The sequence below is a fragment of the Mobula birostris genome, unplaced genomic scaffold (assembly GCF_030028105.1).
Source record: "Mobula birostris isolate sMobBir1 unplaced genomic scaffold, sMobBir1.hap1 scaffold_490, whole genome shotgun sequence".
In the NCBI taxonomy this organism is placed as follows: Eukaryota; Metazoa; Chordata; class Chondrichthyes; order Myliobatiformes; family Myliobatidae; genus Mobula; species Mobula birostris.
This window is the reverse complement of record NW_027278032.1, coordinates 178,485-194,520: the sequence shown is the minus strand read 5'-3', so window position 1 is coordinate 194,520 and position 16,036 is coordinate 178,485. Positions and strand designations below refer to the sequence as shown.

The 16,036-nt window shown below is 48.3% G+C and overlaps 1 protein-coding gene across 2 annotated transcripts in view; it reads right to left on the bottom strand.

Moving 5' to 3' along the window:
• Positions 1-16,036, bottom strand: part of LOC140193275 (WD repeat-containing protein 26-like) — a 214,778-nt gene that overhangs the window by 150,797 nt on the left and 47,945 nt on the right. For both annotated transcript variants that reach the window (XM_072250646.1, XM_072250647.1), the window contains exon 2: positions 989-1,088. In XM_072250646.1, the coding sequence (XP_072106747.1) occupies positions 989-1,088 (100 nt within the window). The remainder of the gene's footprint in view (positions 1-988; positions 1,089-16,036) is intronic.

Sequence of the window (16,036 nt, the reverse complement as noted above, 5' to 3'; positions counted from 1 at the left end):
CCATCACACACTCCCGGGGTCAGACACAGAGTGAAGCTCCCTCTACACTGTCTCATCACACACTCCTGGAGTCAGACACAGAGTGAAGTTCCCTCTACACTGTCCCATCACACACTCCCGGGGTCAGACACAGAGAGAAGCTCCCTCCACACCGTCCCATCACACACTCCCGGGGTCAGACATAGAGTGAATCTCCCTCCACACCGTCCCATCACACACTCCCGGGGTCAGACATAGAGTGAATCTCCCTCCACACTGTCCCATCACACACTCCTGGGGTCAGACACAGAGTGAAGGTCCCTTTATACCGTCCCATCACACACTCCCGGGGTCAGACACAGAGTGAAGCTCCCTCTATACCGTCCCATCACACACTCCTGGGGTGAGACACAGAGTGACCCTCCCTCTACATCGTCCCATCACACACTCCCGGGGTCAGACACAGAGTGAAGCTCCCTCCACACCATCCCATCACACACTCCCAGGGTCAGACACAGAGTGAAGCTCCCTCCACACCATCCCATCACACACTCCCAGGGTCAGACACAGAGTGAAGCTCCCTCCACACTGTCCCATCACGCACTCCGGGGGTCAGACACAGAGTGAAGCTCCCTCCACACTGTCCCATCACACACTCCCGGGGTCAGACACAGAGTGAAGCTCCCTCCACACCGTCCCATCACACACTCCTGGGATCAGAGTGAAGCTCCCTCTACGTTGTCCCATCACACACTGCCAGGCTCTTGAAGGGGTTCACTCAGCGCAGGTTAAAATTCTGCACAAGCCCCTCGGAGAGGTCAGGTGTTGGAGTATCTGACAAACATCAGCTGATAAGTAATCCTTTCCTGAATTGCCCACATTACTCAGGTAGGTTGAAAATGGAATGGGAATGGGAATGGGCTGTAACAGCCCAGGAACTCTCAGCAGTGGAAATCCGGACTGTTTGCTCGCCCGCGCCTGGGTTAATTTGCTCAGAAGCTGATGGTACCTTCTCCCAGTCTCCTTCGGTGACGTGGTTGCGGAACTTGGTGGCTGACGGATGCTCCAAGCTGCAGCCCGTCTCCTGCATCAGCTGTTCCACTGTCTGGCTGCACAGGACGAGAAGCAGAACAAAGAGGGGGTAAGACCAGGGGGGGCAGACAGGGACAATCCAAACCAATCACCACCCCTCGCAATTTAAAGTTGAAGATTCAAAGGTCAAAGTATGTATATAACCCTGAGATTTACTGTCATTCAGCAGAACAAAGAAATACAATAGAATCAATGTCAAACTACGCACATAGACTGACAACCAATCACTGTGCGGAAGACAAATAAAATAAATAAAAATAAAACTAATATATACCCTCAGTGGCCACTTCATTGGGTACACCAGCTTGTTAATGCAAGTATCTCATCAGCCAGTCATGTGGCAGCAACTCAATGCATAAAAGCAGGCAGACACGGTCAAGAGGTTCAGTTGTTGTTCAGACCAATCAGAATGGGTAAGAAATGTGATCTAAGTGACTTTGACCGTGGAATGATTGTTGGTGTCAGACGGGGTGGTTTAGGTATCTCAGAAACTGCTGATCTCCTGGGATTTTCATGCACAACAGTCTACAGAGAATGGTGTGAAAAACTAAAAAGACATCCAGTGAGCGGCAGTTCTGTGGGTGAAAATGCCTCGTTAATGAGCGAGGTCAGAGGAGAATGGCCAGACTGGTTCAAGCTGACAGTAACTCAAATAACCACACGTTACAACAGTGGTGTGCAGAAGAACGTCTCTGAACACACAACACATCGAACCTTGAAGTTGATGGGCTACAGCAGCAGAAGGCCACTCTGCGTTCCACTCCTGTACCTCATAATGTTGCCACTGAGTATACAACAGTTGACACTACCAACTGCAGGTGTACCCTGGAGAGCATTCCAACCGGCTGCATCACTGTGTGGCAGGGTGTGGGTGTGGGGGTGGGGGACGGACTCCAAAGGATCAGAAAAAGCCGCAGAGCTTGTGAACTCAGTCAGCTCCATCACAGCACTAGCCTCCCCAGCATCCAGGACATCTTCAAAACACAATGCCTCAAAAGGTGACATCCATCATTAAGGACCCCCATCACCCAGCACATGCCCTCTTCTCATTGCTACCATCAGGGAGGAGGTACAGCAGCCTGAAGACACACACTCAACGATTCAGGAACAGCTTCTTCCCCTCTGCCATCAGATTTCTGAATGGACAGTGAACCCATGAACACGACCTCACAAATTTTTCTCCTCTCTTTTTAACTACTTACATACTCAAAAAGAAAATTAAATACTTCTTACTGTAATTTACAGCTTTTATTATATATTGCATTGTCCTACTGCCACATAACAACAAATTTCACGACATAAGCTGGTGATATTAAACCAGATTCGGATTTCTCTCCACAGATGCTGCCTGACCCCACGACGTTCTCCAGCCTTTACGTGGCTACACCCATTCTAATATCTGTGTTGCTTCATATATCCTGGCGAATGAAGGTACGAATGCCATCTTCGTCCTCAGGCATTCTTGGACTTGTTGAAGGTCGGTCAGCAAAACTCTGGGGGGCAGAGGAAACGCTTCAAAGATAATCAGCCCGAAGAAATTCCACATTATATCGAAAAACCGGGAAGACATTGCACTCAGCAGATACACCAGGAGGAAACGTGTTGGAGAGAGAGGAGCCACGCCACACGACAGTGATCTCCGCTGTGCCTCAGAGAGCAAGCGGCAGTTGCAGAAGGAGAGGCTGAATAACCAAAAGACCCAGTCTCTGACCACAGCCACCACTGAGTCTGCCCACACTACACGCCGATACGTGAATCCTGGATCAGCCCCTGCAGCCACTCCAGGTCTCACCAATAGACAACCCCTCAGGACAACATCATACTCCAATCGAGCGATCACACTACTGCTACATCAGGGTGTCCTGGGTCTGTGGAACCCCAGTGGTCACTGTGCATGCAAGTGTGGGCAGAAATGTATGTCGGCGGGCTGGGTGGAACCAAATATTTCAGCTTCAGGATTGTTTAATGTCATTTCCTGTACACAATAGTAAGGAGCACAAAATAATTGTTAGGCTGCGTTAAAAAACACATTGAGATAAAGAACAGAGTAATAATTTTAAAAAACCACACACAGTAAATATAAGTACACAAGATAGCTTATAGATACAGATTGATTGATTGTATGGTCGATGAAGTGACACGAGGCTGTATATAAGGTGATTGACAGGAAATTGGTGGAGGTGTTGATCAGCCTTACTGCTTGGGGAAGTAAGTTTTTGAGTCTGGTGCTGGTGTGGGTACTAACACCTCCTTGATGGGTGCAGGACAAACAATGCATGTGCAGAATGGGTGGGAGTCTGCATGATATTGCTGAGCACCGGGGCTCCTGTGTTCAACTAGGTTCTGAGGTCAGGCACATTGGCAACTGTAACGAAAACCAATTTCCCCCGGGATCAATAAAGTATGACTATAACACAGGGCGGTGCTGGATAAGCACCCCTGATCCCAATCAGGACAGGGTGATTTCAGACCATGTTAGGTCCAACCGCATATGGGGCACTGTGAGCAGATTTGGGCCACGTATATCTAAGCGAGAACGTGCTGGTATTGAAATGGGCCCAGAAAAGGTTTGCAAGAATGATGTCGGGAACGAAAGGGTTACTGTACGTGAAGTATTTGACAGCTCTGGGCCCATCCTCATTGGAGTTCAGAAGAATGACAGGAGAGGGTTCTGGTTGAAACTTATTGAATACTGAAAGACCGAGGTAGAGTGGATGTGGAGAGGATGTTTCCTATAGTGGGGGAGTCTAGGACCAGAGGACACAGATAGAGTGGATGTGGAGAGGATGTTTCCTATAGTGGGGGAGTCTAGGACCAGAGGACACAGATAGAGTGGATGTGGAGAGGATGTTTCCTATAGTGGGGGAGTCTAGGACCAGAGGACACAGACAGAGTGGATGTGGAGAGGATGTTTCCTATAGTGGGGGAGTCTAGGACCAGAGGACACAGCCGCAGAATAAAAGGATGTCCCCTTAGAACAGAGATGAGGAGGAATTTATTTCGCTAGAAGAAGGTTAATCTCGTGAATCTTGATTACTAAAGGCATCAAAGATTATGGGGAGAAGGCAGGGGGATGGGTTGAGAGAGATAGTAAATCAGCCATTATAAATGATGGGCTGAATGGTCTGATTGTGCTTCTGTGCAGAACGGCCTGGAGGAAAACGTTGGGGAATAGTGTTAAAGATACCAACAGTTCTGTGCAGTCGCTCACTCTGGTAGCAGCTGTAATGAGGACACGGCTGAACTGTGCCATATGTTGGGTAGCAGTTACTAGTTCAGCTCACGCTGCAGCACAGGAGTACCGTGACACCCGCTGCCAGTCACTCTGCAGTTAGAGCACTGGGGGCCAGCAGGAGGCCCTGCTTCACTGAGCCCATGAAGGTGCACACCTCCCCCTGACTCTGACACTCAGCTGTTTGGGTGCAGAGTGCTTCAGCCAGCAACAAGGGCCAAGGTGGCAAATCGTCAACTCCTGAGTGGCAAACTAACACGAACACAGAACATTTCAGGCCTTTTGGCCCACAATGTTGTGCCAACCTTTTGACATACTCTCAGATCAGTCTATCCCAGGGGCTCCCAACCCTTCTTCTGCCATGGACCAATACAATTGAATAAGGGGTTTGTGGACCCCTAGTTGGGAACCCCAGTTCTAACCCTTCTCTCCTATATAGACCTCAAGTTTTCTATCATCCACGTGCCTATCTAAGAGTCTCTTAAATACCCCTGATGTATCTGCCTCTGCCATCACCCTTGGCAAGGCGCTCCATGCACCCACTACTCCGTGTGCACAGGACTTACCCCTGACATCCCTCCTCCCTTGGAAAGCCCTTGACTAGAGCAAATGTGGAGGGGACATTTCCTATAGTGGGGGAGCCTAGGACCAGAGGGCACAGCCTCAGAATAGAGGGATGTCCATTTAGGACAGAGATGAGGAGGAATTTCATTAACTGGTAGTGGTAAATTTATTGCCACAGGTGGCTGTGGAAGCCAAGTCATTGAGTGTATTTAAAGTGGAGGTTGATAGGTTCTTGATTAGTAAAGGCATTGAAGATTACTAGGAGAAAGCAGGAGAATGGGGTTGAGAGGGATAATGAATCAGCCATGTTGGAGCAGACTCCATAGGCCAAATGGCCCAATCATGTTCCTATATTTTATGGTCATACTCTCCTCTCATCACCTTAAATTATGGCTCTTTGTATTAGCCATTTCTGCCCTGGGAAAAAGTCTCTGCTTGTCATTCAACCTAAGCGTTTTGTACACATCTTTCAGGTCACCTCTCATCCTCCTTTGCTCCAAAGAGAAAAACCATCACTTGCTGAACCTATCTTCATAAGAGATGCTCTCTAATCCAGGCAGCATCCTGGTAAATCTCCTCTGCACCTTCTCTAATCCAGGCAGCATCCTGGTAAATCTCCTCTGCACCTTCTCTAATCCAGGCAGCATCCTGGTAAATCTCCTCTGCACCCTCTCTAATCCAGGCAGCGTCCTGGTAAATCTCCTCTGCACCCTCTCTAATCCAGGCAGCATCCTGGTGAATCTCCTCTGCACCCTCTCTAATCCAGGCAGCATCCTGGTAAATCTCCTCTGCACCCTCTCTAATCCAGGCAGCATCCTGGTAAATCTCCTCTGCACCCTCTCTAATCCAGGCAGCATCCTGGTAAATCTCCTCTGCACCCTCTCTAATCCAGGCAGCATCCTGGTAAATCTCCTCTGCACCTTCTCTAATCCAGGCAGCATCCTGGTAAATCTCCTCTGCACCTTCTCTAATCCAGACAGCGTCCTGGTAAATCTCCTCTGCACCCTCTCTAATCCAGACAGCATCCTGGTAAATCTCCTCTGCACCCTCTCTAATCCAGGCAGCATCCTGGTAAATCTATCTGCACCCTTTCTAATCCAGGCAGCATCCCGGTAAATCTCCTCTGCACCCTCTCTAATCCAGGCAGCATCCTGGTTAATCTCCTCTGCACCCTCTCCAATCCAGGCAGCATTCCAGTAAATCTCCTCTGCCCCCTCTCTAATCCAGGCAGTATCCCGGTAAATCTCCTCTGCACCCTCTCTAATCCAGGCAGCATCCCGGTAAATCTCCTCTGCACCCTCTCTAATCCAGGCAGTATCCCGGTAAATCTCCTCTGCACCCTCTCTAATCCAGGCAGCATCCCGGTAAATCTCCTCTGCACCCTCTCTAATCCAGGCAGCATCCCGGTAAATCTCTTCTGCACCCTCTCTAATCCAGGCAGCATCCCGGTAAATCCCCTCTGCATCCTCTCTGATCCAGGCAGCATCCTGGTAAATCTCCTCTGCACCCTCTCTAATCCAGGCAGCATCCTGTTAAATCTCCTTTGCACCCTTTCTAATCCAGGCAGCATCCTGGTAAATCTCCTTTGCACCCTCTCTAATCCAGGCAGCATCCTGTTAAATCTCCTTTGCACCCTTTCTAATCCAGGCAGCATCCTGGTAAATCTCCTTTGCACCCTCTCTAATCCAGGCAGAATCCTGGTAAGACTCTTCTGCACCCTCTCTAATCCAGGCAGCATCCTGGTAAATCTCTTCTGCACCCTCGCTACGAAAACCATACTCCAAGTGTGGTCTAATCAGGGTTTCTGCAAGAATCCGCAAAAGCTACAGATTAGTTGTAGTTTCCAGTCCTGATGCAGGGTATCGACTTGTCGGGCCAAATGGCCAAACTCTGCTCCTACTTTATCAGGTACACCTGTACACCTGCTCGTTAATGCAAATATCTCATCAGCCAATCACGTGGCAGTATCTCAATGCACAAAAGCATACAGACACAGTCAAGAGGTTCAGTTGTTGTTCAGACCAAACATCAGAACGGGGAGGCAATGTGATCTAAGTGACTTTGACCGTGGAATGATTGTTGGTGCCAGACGGGGTGGTTTGAATATATCAGAAACTGCTGATCTCCTGGGACCTTCATGCACAACAGTTTCTGGAGTTTACAGAGAATAGTGTGAAAAACAAAAAAAACATTCAGTGAGCGGCAGTTCTGTGGGTGAAAACGCCTCGTTAATGAGAGAGGTCAGAGGAGAATGGCCAGACTGGTTCAAACTGACAGGAAGGTGACAGTAACTCGAATAACCACACGTTACAACAGTGGTGTGCAGAAGAGCATCTCTGAACACGTCGAACCTTGGTGAATGGGCCACAGCAGTAGAAGACCACTATGGGTTCCACTCCTGTATCCAATAAAGTGGCCACTAAGCGAGTCTTATGGTTTCTCCTTCACCCCTCCCCCAACGGAAGCTGCTAGACTAACTGAGTTCCTCTACCAGATTGCGTCACGCTGCGGATTCCAGCGTCTGCAGTCTCTCGTGTATCTCGTCTAAACACTATTATCACTTGCAAACAGATTTGCAGCAAATGACAATTGTATAATTTATTCAACTGTGAGGAACAGGATGAACACAGACGAAGTTAACACAGACACATGCACACAGTCTAATTAGGATCGGCCACATATAGAAACATCGATGTAAGCCCTTCAAGTCCACAGCACCATGTGAGTAGCAACACCGATTTCCTTTTCCAGAGAAATCTCTTTGGCCAGACAATGGTGAATCTGTGGAATTCATTGCTACCAATGCCTTTGAAGGCCAAGTCACTGGGTATATTTAAAGCGGAGGTTGATAGGTTCTTGATTAGTCAGGACGTCACAGGTTATGGGGAGAAGGCAAGAGAATGGGGTTGAGAGGGATAATAAATCAGCCATCGTGGATTGGTGGAGCAAACTTGTTGGGCTGAGTGGCCTAATTTTGCTGCGTATTATGGTGTTACAACTTGAGAGGATGGTCAAGAGGACATAGAATATGCTTGCCTTGTCTTTCTACACTGTGGTGCCAAATCGAAGTGTTTGGTTAGGTCATACTGGAGTGTAGTGTTTCAAGCAGGCTCACTGACACCCCATCCACCTGTCTACCATGCTTACATGGAGTGTGAGAGGGTGAAGTCCCTGTTTGAGTATCTGGAGGGGCTGCTACTTGGGTTCTGTTTGTGCTCCTCAAATACAGACACTCAGTACAGAAGGGGCGGGTTGTGAGGGAGGAGGACCTACTGGTGGCTTGCTCCTGGGCCTGGCCAAGATGGCCATTCACGGGTCTAGGCGGTGGAAAGTCAAGGGCTCTGTCAAGGCCAAATGCCTGCCCCCGTTCCGAAGGTACGTCCGTGCCCAGCTGTCCTTGGAGAGGGAGCATGGGATCACAGTAGAGTGGAGGACTTCCAGGAGCAGTGGGCCACTCAAAAAATTGTTTTATAGACAGTAATTATCATATTTTATTTTGAATTTATTCATTGTCTTGTAAATACTGAACGTTTGTACTTTTGTGTATTTGTTGAGTAAATAAACTTTTTTAGTTGTTTGTAAAAGAAAATAGTTTGGTGGGTCTGTCGTACAGGAAGAGATTTCGATGGACAGGGTGCAGCGGGGATTTAGTGTGATGTCTGGATGAGGAGGTATTAGTTATAGGGAGAGACTGGAGTGAAGGAGGCTGGGTGGGGGGAGGGCAACCTTACATTAGAGGCATCGACAATGAGACATAGCAGCAGAATTAGGCCATTTGGCCCATCAAGCCTAACATTCGATCATAGGGGATTTATTGTCTCCCTCGACCCCATTTCCTACTTTTCTACACTTGGTGGGAGTGGGGAGAAGAAGCTCATTATTGACTTCAGGAAGGGTGGGGCATGCTCCAGTTTATACCAGTGGTGGGCAAGAAGGTTGAGAACTTCCGATGAAGATCAACAGGCTCTCCTGGGTCCAATCACATAGATGGCAAGGCCAAGAAAGCCCACTAGTGCCTCTACTCTCCCCGCTACCACAGTAAAGCAGCCAGCATAATCAAAGAGCCCACCCACTCGACACATTCTCTCTCCTTTCCCAACCGGGCAGGGGACCCAAAAGCCGAAAAGCACGCAGCTTCTGTCCCACCGCTATAAAACTACTGAGCAAAGAGATGGATGCTTGACATCTCAATCGGTCTCATTGTTTACCTGCATACCAGATTCAGATTTATCAGCTGCACATCGAAATGACATGTGTCAGTTGCATTGACAACCTGCACCCAAAGGTGACAAGTGTTGCCCACCCATTCCGGTGCATGCCCACAATGCTCAGCAGAACATAGCAAGCAACAAAACAAGCCCGTTCCTCCCTCCCATACATACATACACACTGAGTCATCCAACCCCAGGGTAAGCCGTCTTCGGCCTCCAGCAGACTTGAACCTCACTCTCTCTGTAACTATAACATGACCTTCTGCATTCTGTTATTGTCTGCCATCGTACTGTCTCAATCCCATGCTGCAACTCTCTCTCCCTCTCCCCACATCTCAGCCCCCGTCTCTCCTCTGTCTCTCTCTGAACATTAAAACGGGGAAGAAGTGTAATCTAAGCCACTTTGAGTGTGGAATGATTGCTAGCGCCAGGCGGGGTGGTTTGAGTATCTCAGAAACTGATCTCCTGGGATTTTCACCAACAGTTTAGGGTTTCCACAAAGAATGGTGGGGAAAACAAAAAAAAAAAAAAAAATCCAGTGAGTGGCAATTCTGTTGGTGAAAATGCCTTGTTAATGAGAGAGGTCAGCGGAGAACGGCCACACCGGTTCAAGCTGACAGGAAAAGACTCTCGACCGTGCGTTACAACAATGGTGTGCAGAAGAGCATCTCGGAATACCAGAACTTCGAGGCAACACAGGCAAAGACACTACTGGTGATGATGGAATCCTTAAAAATACAGTTGCTCGAGAAAGTCAAAGTTACAAACGGGGAATGCAACAGAGGCATTCTCCACGGACAGGGTTGGGAAATAAGTTTCAATCTGTTTGATTTTGGAGACCTGCCAGGGGCAGGGATGGAGGCCACAGAATTAGCGCTGGTAACTTGAGATAACAGTGCACACTTTTCACAACCTATCTGAAGGGAACTTCAGCTTAGCCAGGATTGGCCACCAGAGAAGTCAGGACAGTGAGAGGTGATCAAATGGCGACGGTGGGTCACTATCAACATCAGCACGTTGCTGAGGACAGTGTGTAAATCAAAATCAGGAGCTGGGCCACAGACAGATTCTCTGAACACGGGAGGAGGAGCAGGTCAATCTCCTCCCTCCCCTGAGTGACAAGCAATCTGCAGCAGGCACTCAGCAGATCAAGAAGCATCTGAAGAGGGCAAAAGAATTGTCAAAGCTTTGGGTCGAAACCCTATGTCAGGGCACAAGGTGCAGCTCAGACTGCACGTTGCTCTAGATCCCGGATCCCTCAGTTAATGATAGGGGTCCACTGTTGGGATGTCCTGCTCTAGACCTGGCTTCTGCAGTCTCTGTGTATCCATTCACCTCTCCTGATCCTCACCTGCTGCTCTCAGCCCATCTGTCATATTCTACACCCTCTCATATCTTTGTTTAGGAAAATTCTTCGGATTAGCAATGTTTTCTCTTCCAAAGTTTAGTTCCATTGATTAAGGATTAAAATTGAATTTCAGAGACTGACTTCAATGTGCAAACACGGTTGAAGTGCAAATGCGGAGCTCGTGACCGAGTGCGAACTGCCACTGATCTCAGAGTTAATATTTAATCTGACTTCAATCGCGATGTGCATTAGAAAAATCCAAATTCCTATCAAGTGCCTCCCGGATTCATTCCCGAGGGGCTGGTTCTGATTTTCCATCTCAAGTTGTCAAGCAAGTTTCAAAGTTGAATCGCTTCAGTCCTTCAATCCTGAACAAAAGTCACTTCAGCTTCCACAGTCCTGGTGTATGCAATCTCTCATAAATTAGCACTTCACACACAGACTAGGATTCACGATCAGATATATTTATCATGTACACATTGAAACATGCAGTCAAAAGTGTCGCTTGCACTAACAACCAACACCAGCAGCATTGCAGATGAAGGGCCTGAGGCATGCTTGAGGGTCCCTACCGTCCACCCCACAATCTCTCTGAGCCAGTACCATCAGGAAGGAGGTACAGCAGATTGGACTGCCAGACTCGGTAACAGCTTCTTCCCTCAGGCTGTGTGACTAATGAAAACCACGCCTTTTTATTCTGGCATCTCCCCCCTTCCTTTCCAGTCCTGATGAAGGGTCTCGGCCTGAAAACTCCATTTCCACAGATGCTGCTTGGCCTGCTGAGCTGCTGCAGCATTTTGTGTGTGTCATAATGAATGCCCTGCCACCACCGAGGTCTCGTCACTAGGACAACGTACTTACTTCCTCTGGCAGCTCATTCCATGTACCCACCAGCCACTGACTGAAGCCGTTGCCCCACAGGACCCTTTTAAATCTCCCCCCCATCTTAAAATTACACCTTCTGGGAAAAAGATGGCGCGTTTTCGATCGATCCTTATGTGCCATGTCATATGACGTGGGCGATCTTGGTCTTTCCATGACCACCATTTTTTTTTTGCCAAATTTTTCTACTAAGTGGTTTGCCATTGCCTTCTTCTGGGCAGCGTCCTTACAAGACAGGCGACCCCAGCTATTATCAATACTCTTCAGAGATTGTCTGCCCGGTGAGAGTGGCTGCATAACCAGGACTTGTGATCTGCACCGGCTGTTCACGAAACCACCCGCCAATGGCTTCACATGACCCTGATCGGAGGACGAAGGGGCTAAGCAGGAGCTACACCCTACCCAAGGGAGATCTGCAGTCTAGCAGAGGGAAAGAGTGCCATACACCTCCTTTGGTAGAGACATATCTCCACCCTACCACCCGATGATTTTATACAACTCTATCTTGTCACCCCTTGATCACCTGGTCTCCAATGAAGGAAGTCCAAGCCTGTTGAACCACCCCCTACCCGTTGACACTCGAGTCCTGGCAGCACCGCACAGGATCTGAAAAAGCTGCAGAAAGTTGTATATCAGGAAGGACCTCATCACCCAGGACATGCCCCGCTCTCACTGTTATATCAGGAAGGACTTTTAACACCCGGGACATGCCCTGTTCTCACTGTTATATCAGGAAGGACTTTTAACACCCGGGACATGCCCCGCTCTCACTGTTATATCATGAAGGACTTTTAACACCCGGGACATGCCCTGTTCTCACTGTTATATCATGAAGGACTTTTAACACCCGGGACATGCCCCGCTCTCACTGTTATATCATGAAGGACTTTTAACACCCGGGACATGCCCCGCTCTCACTGTTATATCATGAAGGACTTTTAACACCCGGGACATGCCCCGCTCTCACTGTTATATCATGAAGGACTTTTAACACCCGGGACATGCCCCGCTCTCACTGTTATATCATGAAGGACTTTTAACACCCGGGACATGCCCCGCTCTCACTGTTATATCATGAAGGACTTTTAACACCCGGGACATGCCCCGCTCTCACTGTTATATCATGAAGGACTTTTAACACCCGGGACATGCCCCGCTCTCACTGTTATATCATGAAGGACTTCTAACACCCAGGACATGCCCCCTTCACACCGTTATATCAGGAAGGACCCTCATCACCCGGGACATGCCCCGCTCTCACTGTTATATCATGAAGGACTTTTAACACCCAGGACATGCCCTGTTCTCACTGTTATATCAGGAAGGACCTCATCACCCAGGGCATGCCCCGTTCTCACTGTTATATCATGAAGGACCCCCATCACCTGCGACATGCCCCCTTCACACCGTTATATCAGGAAGGACCCCCATCACCCAGGACATGATCCCTTCTCACCGTTATATCAGGAAGGACCCCCATCACCCAGGACATGACCCCTTCTCACTGTTACACCAGAAAGGACCCCCATCACCCGGGACATGCCTTCTTCTCACTGTTATATCAGGAAGGACCCCCATCACCCAGGACATGCCCTATTCACACTGTTATATCAGGAAGACCCCCATCACCCGGGACATGACCCCTTCTCACTGTTATAACAGGAAGGACCTCCATCACCCAGGACATGCCCTGTTCTCACTGTTATATCAGGAAGGACCCCCATCACCCAGGACATGCCCTATTCACACTGTTATATCAGGAAGACCCCCATCACCCGGGACATGACCCCTTCTCACTGTTATAACAGGAAGGACCTCCATCACCCAGGACATGCCCTGTTCTCACTGTTATATCAGGAAGGACCCCCATCACCCGGGACATGCCCTATTCACACTGTTATTCAGGAAGACCCCCATCACCCGGGACATCCCCTCTTCTCATAGTTACCATCAAGAAGGAGGCACAGGAGCCTGCTGACACACACGCAACGATTCAGGAACAGCTTCTTCCCCTCCAGCCATCAGTTTTCTGAATGGATATTGAGCCCATGAACACTACCTCAGTATTTTGCTCTCTTTTTACACTGATTTATTTTTAATATACTTTCATTGTAAATTATGGTGTGTTTTATGATTTGCACCGTACTGCTGTTGCAGAACAACGAATTTCACATATGTCAGTGATATTAAACCTGATTCTGCTAAATCTTCACTGCACTCTGTCTCGTTTAATGATGTCGGGGCGACCAAAAAGGTATACAGTGCTCCAGGAGTGGAACGTCAGCAACATAACAGGCTGATGTGCCCCAGTTCCCCGAACAATGGGAGGCACCTCACTCCCCTCTGCCCCCAACCTTTCTGTGTCCCTTTGATCTAACCATTCACCTTCCAATGACGACATCCAGACCTTTAATGTGGACAGCGGATGCCTTCACGTTCTCAAGCACTGAAACCCACTGGGGTGTCTGTGGTGCCTTTGGGGTTTAATGCTCCTCCCCACTGGGCAGACGATGCTGCCTACCTGACATACGTGAGTAACTGCAGACCCAACCTGAGTCAGAATTATTCTGTTTATTCACAGGGAGACTGTGTGGAACAGACCCTTCTGGCCCAATGAACCACACTGTCCAGCAACACTTGCAAAGTTCAAAGTAAATTTATTAATGAAGTACACACGTCACCATATACAAACCTGAGACTCATTTTGATGCAGGCATACTCAATAAATCCAATAACCATAACAAAATTGATGAAGGACCACACCAACTTTGGCGTTTAACCAGCGTGCAAAAGACAAACGGCACAAATATAAAAAGCAAGAAATAATAATAAGCAACAGATAACGAGAATATCAGATGAAGAGTCCTTGAAAGTGAGTCCATTGGTTGTGAGAACATTTCAGTGATGGAATGAGTGAAGCTATCCTCACTGGTTCAGGAGTCTGATGGTTGAGGGGTAATAACTGTTCCTGAACCTGGTGGTGTGGGTCCTGAGGCTCCTGTACCTCCTTCCTGATGGCAGCAGTGAGAGGATTGAATGTCCTGGGTGGTGGAGTCCCTGATGATAGATGCTGCTTTCCTGTGCCAGTGTACCGTGTAGATGTGCTCAATGGTGGGGAGAGCTTTACCCGTGAGGGACTGGGCCGTATCCACTTTTTGCAGGATTTTCCATTCAAGGGCATCGATATTTCCATACCAGGCTGTGATGCAGCCAGTCAATGTACTCTCCACCACACACCTAAGGTGTTGATCAAAGTTTTAGGTGGTACGCTGAATCTTCGTAAACTCCTAAGGACGTAGAGGCACTGCCGTGCTTTCTTCCCAATTGCACGTGAAGCCCCCTCAGCTGACTCGTACGCAAATTTAGCTAGTTGCCAGTCCTGTTAACATCCCTAGGACTCAGCAGTGAGAAGGCCCCTTTCATAAACAATAGGCGGTTAGGGTCCGTATGATCGGGGGTTCAACCAAACAGGAACATCGGGATGTTCCGATTGAAGAAACCTCGATCTGATTGTGTAAATACTGCTCATACACAATTATCTGCTAGCAAGAAATAACATACTGTACACCTCAAAAAGAAAGTATATTTACAAATTCCAGCTTTATCAAACAGTTAGTAGGAAAAAGAAAAGAAAAAAAAAATTAAACAGCTCTTTACAGTCACATAGAGTTGGAGCTCACAGTGGAGGTGTGCAACTCACGCGCTGGACCCACGGTCTGCGCGAAAGCACACGCCACATGCTGAACTCCGCTTGAAATCCATCTCGAACAAATGGGCGCTCTCTCAGGAGTACTGGCCCTTCCTCCTGGGAGCCATTCCTTGTGCAACAGGGAGTCTCCTTCCCACGGCATCCTCAGCCACCTTCCCTCCTACCCTCTCCACAGCTCCCGCCAAAACAAAACCTGCGGACCACACTGTCCATCACAAATCTCTCTGCACCTGCTCGCGAACTTTCTCCCGATTCTGTCATCCTGACTGGCTGACACCAGATTCCTAAGTTGATCATAGCTCCTATTTTTTTTTAGCCGAAACCATACATTCTAAAAACAGAGCACACTGCTTTTACAGAACTTCATAAAATGAAATAACTACACCATAGCAATAAAAATCTGAACCAGGACATTACATACTTATGTGCTGGGCACAGGACAGCTCCTCCAAAATAATAAAGTTGGTCTATCATTCTTTACTACACTTAGTAACCATTTTATCTGACACACCTGTACACAGGCTTGTTAATGCAAATGTCTATCAGCCAATCATATGGTCACATCTCAATGCACAAAACATGCAGACATGGTCAAGTCAGAATGGAAGGAAATGTGATCAAATGATTGTTGGTGCCAGACAGGGTAGTCTGAGTATCTCAGAAACTGCTGATCTCCTGGGATTTCCACACACTTCAGTGTCTAGAGTTTACAGAGAAGGGTGTGAAAAATGAAAACATCCGGTGAGGGGCAATACCTTGTTAAGGAGAGAGGTCGGAAGAGAATAGCCAGACTGGTTCAAGCTGACAGGAAAGTGACAGATCACCATGCGTTACAACAGCAATGTGCAGAAGGGGATCTCCGAGCCCGCAGCATGTCGAACCTTGAAGTGGATGGGCTAGAGCAGCAACAGACCACAAACACACACTCAGTGGCTACTTTACCAGGTAGAGGAGGTAGCAAATAAAGTGGCCACTGGGTGTATTCCTCAATAAATACGTGGCTAATCAATCTGGAATCT